The 8,144-nt window shown below is 40.2% G+C and overlaps 1 protein-coding gene across 2 annotated transcripts in view; it reads right to left on the bottom strand.

The window, feature by feature from the left end:
* Positions 1-8,144, bottom strand: part of PPP4R1 (protein phosphatase 4 regulatory subunit 1) — a 63,062-nt gene that overhangs the window by 30,824 nt on the left and 24,094 nt on the right. For both annotated transcript variants that reach the window (XM_015406613.1, XM_015406614.1), the window contains exons 10-11: positions 6,222-6,352; positions 5,151-5,683 (exon numbers count right to left, since the gene is read on the bottom strand). In XM_015406613.1, coding sequence (XP_015262099.1) covers positions 5,151-5,683; positions 6,222-6,352 — 664 coding nt within the window. The remainder of the gene's footprint in view (positions 1-5,150; positions 5,684-6,221; positions 6,353-8,144) is intronic.

The raw sequence follows: 8,144 nt of genomic DNA, 5'->3' as shown, positions 1-8,144 counted from the left end.
TCCCCTTGAGCATTATCGGCACAATCACGCCTAGCTCGATGAACCCCCTTGAACCATAGGTCTCAGGGTGCGCCATGTGCAGGATTAGGCTCTGCTCGCCGCTCTGCAACTCGTCATCTTCCTTGGCCCCTTGAGCATTATCGGCACAATCACGCCTAGCTCGATGAACCCCCTTGAACCATAGGTTTCGGGGTGCGCCATGTGCGGGATTAGGCTCTGCTCGCCATTCCCATCTTAAAGCATAGAGTGGCCAGTGGACTCCAAAATGGCCGCTGAGGCTGGTGCGGGCTCTGTAAATGCTGCAGGGGTGTGCAGCTGTTTGGCGCTGTTTGGCGCACTTAGGAATGCCATCCTCGCCTTGCTCTGCTGGTTGAGCGTCGGCCACCGCTACGCCCCCTATCTCCGGAGTGGAGAGAAATCCATTGCTATCCTCTCTTAATGCCATGGAAGGCGGGCTGTGAGATCCCCTCCCATTAAGAGAGCAACCGGCCTAGCAATGCTCAACCTCCAAAGGAGGGGGGGGAAAAGAGGATAACATATCGGAAGGAAGAAGAAAAGGATTTGATTTTTCTTAAGTTTCTTCAGAGAGAGGGAACAGCCAAGATGGAAGGAGAAAGTGAAAGTAAGTTAACTCAGAAAGATAGGGTTAGGCAGAGCCTACACCTAGCTGTTCTCCCTTCTGAGGCAGGAAAAGAACTGAGCCTAGGGTGACTCCCTCTACAGGAAACAGGAAGTAATTGAAATTAGTCCTGCCTCCCTAAGTGATGGATGGGAATCACCCACAAGATGTCCTCCACCTCAGAGGGAGAAGTGACCTTGAAGACAGAGAATCTTCCTCCTGCTTTTAAGGACAGAGTGGATGAACTCAGTTATGGCCTAGATCAAGGAACTACCATTGTTGCAATGGATGGAACACTTAAAAAAAAAAATGGTGTGATATTTATACCCTGCTTTTGCATTCCATAAATCCACAAGGCAACCAAACAAGCAATTTTGAAAACAATAAGCACTCTCCTTAAAACAAACAAAAAAGTAGATTATCCATGGTGATGTGTGGTGGCTACCCACACACACACACACACACATAGACCTTTATTGGCATAACATGCTACCCATTACCACAGCCACAAGACTGACAACCTGGGGTTAGCCCTCTCAGCTTCACCTCAGTTCCACAATACAGGGATAATAATGCTGACCCACCTCAGAGGAATGTTCGGATTAATAAAACACTGAGTACAAAATTCTTTGAACACTCAGAATCTGATATGTGTATATTATCAATTCTATGGAACCATTATACTTGGTTCAAAAGTCAGCAAGCACCTCTTTTACTTGAGCTTTGTTAGGCACAGCTATAAAGAGCTAGTTCCTAATGTCTCAGTTCTTCTAGCCATATACTCAACACTGAACCTTTGTTTTATTTTTCAAAAGAAGATTCTATCCCAGCCTCTTGAAAGACCTAAAAACCTAGGCTGAGCATAACCAACATAGTGACCCCTGTCTTAATTGGCAAACAGTCAGAAACAATCAGTGCCACACTATGAATTGCTCTTTTCATCTCTATTGGACTTAACATCTGCTAATACAGCTCGCCGCATAACAGAAGAGCCCTATAATGGATCCTGTCTGTTGGCCATCACCAAAGCTTTTAGCTTGTGATGGGAATTTGCTTACCGATTACAATTATATTAAGCTACACACATGCATCAAACTAATTAAAAAAGAAAGTTTAGGAATCTGAGGTAACAGAGTTTGCATAACACTGTCATAAAATATGGCATACCCTTGAAACATCAGTGGGTGAATATATTGTATATGCTCCACAACTGCTTGAAAGCTTTCGATAAAATGGGAATGTTTAATTAATGAAAAAAATTCTGATAACAGTGGCTTACTCACAAAGGCAAGAGAAACAGATGTGGGCTCCTTTTTATCCCATCTCTTCCCCCCCCCCCCCATAAAGCCCTGTCTCACAGAGAATGGAAACTTAACTTTCTTTAACCATTAAAAAGATCCACAGCAAGGAATCAGGAAAAAAATTAGGAAGTGGGTATCACCCCACATTAGCCAGCGAGGTTCAAATTAACACTGTGCTAAGCATTCTCCAGCTGTGATACTCACTCTGAAAGCATATTCAGTTAACCTCATCAAGTTACACACCTCACCAAACAGGTGTGCTGTTTCAGTATATAACACCCTTTTGTTCCCATGGCTCCAGAAATTTGGGGCATCATTTTCCTTCTTTGTCTTCATTCCCATTTCATTTGCACATACCACCTTTAAAAACATTTAATCTGACTGGCTAAGGCAATGCAAGTGATGTTAACTACAAGTACCTATGATGCCATCCCATCAGATGTAGCAATCTGACATCATATGTCTAATTCTGAACTAGGCCATAGAGCGTAGATCAGAAAATCCACCCAATGGAGCTAGAGAGCAGACATTTTCCAACAAACCTGAGGGAAGCCCCAGGTTTGCAGAAAAACCTGAAATCAAAACTACTGCCACCAACAACCTCTCCAAAATAACAGAAACATCTGTAGCTTTTAAGAAATGAAAATCCATTGATCTCTCATGAAACTATGTTCTGAGGTCTTGGTGGCCATTTGGGGGGTTATTAGGCTACCACAACATTATTGCTGAGCTGTCTGAGACTTGGTTTTTATAAATCAAAGGGGGAGAAACAGACATAGACTGGGAGCTCAAAACAGCTCTGGAAAGGGTCCTTTCCTGAGGCCAGGCTTCGTGACAATCATTGGGTGACATGCTACCACACAACTTGCATGACTCAGCCAGGCCAATGGCAGTCACCACACAACCCATCTGGGTGACTCACTGCTGCATAACTTGCACAACTTGGCTAGGTCTGGAGGCAACCACCACACAACTCACTCAAACAGCTCACTACCACACAACTCTTGCAACTTGGTTGGACTTTTCCTGGGGACGTACTGCCATGGGGAGGGAAGGAGGGAAAGCTGAAGTCTGGGGAAGCAGATAATGGCAGGCTGGTGAGTTGGAAGGGGAGGGGCAATGACAGATACCAGGAGGAAAGAAGAAATAGTGTGGAGAGGAGGATATAGTAGGAAATAAGACCCCGTAGGTCCCCTGCTTGTCACTGACTAATCACATGGTTCTTCATAGTCAACCACCATATGCTTCCCCCACAGGATTAAAGGGTTATGTGGGCAAATGAGGCAAAGGGCTGTGAGAAGGGGGAAAAGGCACAGATGAGAACGGCAGCCAAGCAATGTGTTTTCAGTAAGTGCTGAAGGTTACTGGAAATGGGAAAGGCCTATCAGATACTCAGAAATCCAACATAAAGTTTGTCATATCAGCTCAGTCAATTTCAAACTAAATGGATATACAGACACAATGCTTCAAGTGTGTAAAGAAAATTATCAATTGGGCACAACCTAGAATAGATTAGTTGCAGTTACCTTTGACAGAAATGGAATATCACGGTCATACAATTAAAATATAGGGACCATGGAATGATCTTCAGGACTCAAATTTCAGCTTCTGGATGCTTAAAATGGTTTTGTTCCCTGGCACAGTGCTTGTTGAGGAAAAGGCAAGTTAATGCTCCTTAGGAAAGGATGACAAGCTACTAAGCCATGAGTACAATACCTTTCAAATTACTAGTTATCTAATAGTTTTACTTGATCCCTCACCAGATCTCAAGACTGAACTTGGGACTTTTGGTATGCAATATAGGCACAGCACACCCCTTCCTTCACTTGTTTTGTTTGTTATGTTCTTGTGTTACTATAACAATGATTGCATAGTAACACAATAGCAACTTTTTTTCATCTGCAACTTCTCCTTCCTGCTTTCATAAAGTGCCCACCCTTCCTTCCTGCTTTATAATAACTATAGCACTTATATAATTAGTTTTTTAAAAGGCCGACTCTGAAGCATTTGCTTATAAAATGTTTCAGACTCTGATATGATATTATGCAGCTTACTCAGCACTAACTGAAAATACCTAAATTTGATTTTTACTTATGCAAGTAAGCAGAGTACAACTGTTGAGCTCACCTTAGCTGCAAGACAAAAACAAACTTCCTTAAAAAACAGAGACACCAAGTTTGCTATTAAGATGATTTTGAGATTCAGTATTGAAATCTAAACAGGTCTAAGCCAAGGCAATAAAGGGAATAAAGCAGACACAATTAATTGATCAAGGTTACTGTTTTCTAGGCCCTATCCCACTAAATACATGCAATCCTATCTCATTGTGAGATCATGACAGGCAATCATAACAGTAGCAAAACCAGGTCACCCACAGACAGAATAGGAACCTCTACATCTTGGGGGGAGGGGTACTCTCTAGGTATGTAGAAAAATGTAACTTTTGGGTAGTGAAGGGCAGGGTATACATCCAATCTCTTCTTCTTCTAAAATTATTTTTTTAATGAAATACTCTCCCTGACAGCCTGATGAGGACTGAATATATATTTCAGGACAAATAATGCTGACAGCAATTGAAAATCAAGTTTTTTGGGGGGGTAAGTAGCCTCTACAAGCCCATGGAATCCTGGATATAATTTCTAAATTGTTCCCCCCTCTTGTGATTCCTCATGGGGTCCCCAGCTTGACAAAACAATACAACATTAGTTAGCAGTATTTTAAAATGTGAACTAATCAGTCCATGGATTAAACATGATTATTATCTTAATTAGGGATGAAAGTAAACCAGAATTCAATATATATATTTGAAAAGGCTATTTGTTATGAACCAAATAATTCTGCCTTAAAGTGCAGCCCTCTGGTTTCCTGTAAAGATCATGAAGGGAAGTGCTACAATCAGCACTGAATATAGTAACACATCTTGCTTGCCATTACTCTCCTTACACAACAGTAAGAGGACAATTTTGCCCAATTTCTCCTTCTTATTACAGCCCCCCCATGGCATATTGTTCAGAAGGATTTCATGATACTAACTAGAGGCTTTTCAGGGAATGGGAGGTATGTGGGGGGGGGGGAGTTCTATGGGAAGGGGGTATCTGCTGCTGAAAACTCCTCCCTTCATAGGAGTTCTAACACCAAGTTTCTAAAAAAAGCAAACAGCAATTGGTATGAATGCCTTTCTTTTCTTGGCATTCAATTCAAATCTTGAACCAAAAACACTTCACTAATACCTTTAACGTCTGGATCATCCATATGAGGTTCCAAATTTTCGATCATCTCTTCCAACTCTCTCCTTTTAGCCATGGTAATGTTTGGATAAGCTGATGCAACAACCTCCTGTTTTCCTTCCTGAGTTTCTGAATCAAGTATTTCTGCAGTTTCCTGAAGCTCTAAATCAATATCTATCTCAGGAAGTGGAGTCCTCCAGAAATGGAATGAGTTATATAATTCCTGCTCTGAAAGGGAATTTTCCTGGGAATTCAGTGCAGGTGCTGGAGGCACTGTTACGCTACCATCATCAAAACTTTGTTCAGTCTCATCTGCAGTTTCACTGGATGGCTCTGGAGACAAAGTGCAACGTAACGTCATCTCAGGCTGGAAACAAGTTTCATTCTGATAATGAACCAACACAGAATTACTGTCTTCCTTGGTGGTTTCAAGAGTCTTTGCAAAATCACTAACATCATCCTCTAAAGACAACAACTCCGTCTGGCTTTGTACATCATGAGTTAGGATATCTTCTGAATCCATATTTTTTCCATTGCTAGACAAAGAATAAGTACATTCAAATGTTAAATTATCTCCCATAGCAGTTAAAAATGTATCTAATTTTTGGGTGACCAACCTGCAACATCAGGGGGAATCACAAAGTGTTAAAGGAAGTGGGAAATTTGTTGCCCACCTAAATGGGAGCAAAAGTGTCCAGACTATGACATAGTCGTGCCTAGTGCCCAGTCTGCTTATCCTTTGCTACTTCTGCTGCATGCTCCCTACCTCAGTAGACTGGAGACAAAAAATTACATCAAGATAAAAAGTGCTGCATTCATACAGTAGTGCACTTTAAACAAGTGTGCCAGAACTCAAGACCAAAAAAGAGGAACAACCACAAATCTATGTATATGGACACATGGGTCCCACAAGGACAAGGGCAAAATTGTCAAAGTACTCCCACAAACATAGAATGTAGCAATATGGTATGTACATAACCCAACATATCTTGATTATTTAAGAAGTCTTTAAAAAGGCACTGGAGACATGAAAACAAACTAATTTAAAAATGGAAATCATTAATCGAATCATACCTATACTCCTCTGCAAAATTCTGGTCCTCAGCATTCTTACATTCTTCTTCTTTAAAAAACTGACCACTGCTGGATGGGTTAGCAAACGTCGCTATAAAAGGCCCCAGGGACTGAAAGGCAGCTTGGCGGACCTAGAATAATGTGTTCCAGAAAGTTCTTTTAAATACAGCTGCTTGTATTGAACACTCCAGCTGTCACAAGTAGAAAAGTAGTAAGTTCCCAGGAGCATGTTGAAGGGGAATATTGCATCTGGGAACAGGGCCAGTAAGCAAAACACAAGAATGAGCTCACTAGCTACCTCAAGCATAAGAACAAAGGACTTCTCATACATTGCTTTTGAAAGGGTATATGGTTTTCAGTCACACCAGTATCAAAACACACACACACATACAAATCCATCTGTCTCCTGGAGAAGACCTATAAATTCTAGATGTCATTCAGAGGTCCTATATTATATGAGATATGCGGTTGTTAGTATAATGTGAGAACTTAAGTACAACTATATTAAGAACTTCTATAAATGTCTTTAAAAGTTAAGCAACAAATAATCATCCAGTAAAGTGGCTACTGGACAGAAGTCAGGATAATGAGTAATCCATAAATATTCATATATGCGTAGGTCATAAAAGCTAATAGTGGAATCAAATACCATATTTGTCTATAAATATTTTCATGTTGATTAATAAATAGGATATGCTGAATCTCAGGAATGACTGGAATAAGGAGAACAAATTCAGAGTTCAGTGGCACCTTTAAGACCAACAAAGTTTTGCTAATTGCCCTATTTTGCCAAAGCAATGAGATATGGCTTTAAAATTTATACCTGGTCTCTCGATGGATCTTCAGTTGCTACTTATTCTGCAAAAAATTATCTTTAGGAGGACAGGACACCACAGTGACCCTTTAGCAAAGGACTTGAGTAAAGTATCTTAACTGTTGGCATTGTAACTCACAGGACACATCCCTTAAACATACACTTTGGGCACGTCCAATCATTTGGTTTATCTGGGAGAAAGGTATTCCTCAAATCAATTTTGTGTTAGAATCTTCAACAATTTTTGAGGAAGCTAACCAATGGTCAACGAAAATGGATCTTCCATTTCCTTACTAGAGCTAAACGATTTGTATTACAACACTGGAAGGATAAAAGCCCACCTCCGATAAATCAATGGACTGAGGTCCTTAGAACTCTATCAGTATCTGAATTCATGGCATATAAACAACAATGGTGTATGGACATTTTTTAGATATTAGGAAACCTTTTATAGAAACCTGTGTGTAGGTCTGCCACCACTATTGTTGTATTTTTGTCTCTATGTATATTTTTTTCTTCTATTTAGTTGAAAAAATTAATTAATAGAGAAATATGTCTCATGCTAAATTCTCAGAAATTTGATTTGGTCCAAAAGAACCTCACACACTTGTATTTTTTGCCTTTTTCTGTTTACTGGTTCCTACTAATTGTTCTCATCAGACCACCTCAAACACCTCTGTATTACAACAGTACTTTCACTCTGCATTAACCAAAGTATTTTTTCTTACATCAGTCTTTCTTTTGTTTCTGAGAGACAAATACACATGATTCTAAACTCCTTGCAAACAGGGTGGGATAATAATACACCAAAAAGACCCTACCAATTGTTATACTGTGTTCAAGATGTGTTGAAACAATCTCTATTTAAAAAAAAATTATGGGGAAAAATCTCGGAAGGTACAGTTGCTTTAAATATTCTGCAATAAAAAACCCCAGCAATGCACTGGTTCTATTAACGTTTGGGAAAACATTATTGGAGGACCCTCTGAGATTCCGAATTCAGTAACAGTAAAGCTTTCATTTTTAAAAAGTTTGGTGGCCCTTAGGGGGAACAGTGGAGATAACTTTTGAATAATTTGTTTCAGAGATATTTGAATACATGTAATCTG

The sequence above is a fragment of the Gekko japonicus genome, unplaced genomic scaffold (assembly GCF_001447785.1).
Source record: "Gekko japonicus isolate JY-2015 unplaced genomic scaffold, Gekko_japonicus_V1.1 scaffold138, whole genome shotgun sequence".
Taxonomy (NCBI): Eukaryota; Metazoa; Chordata; class Lepidosauria; order Squamata; family Gekkonidae; genus Gekko; species Gekko japonicus.
This window is presented reverse-complemented; position numbering and strand designations above follow the sequence as displayed.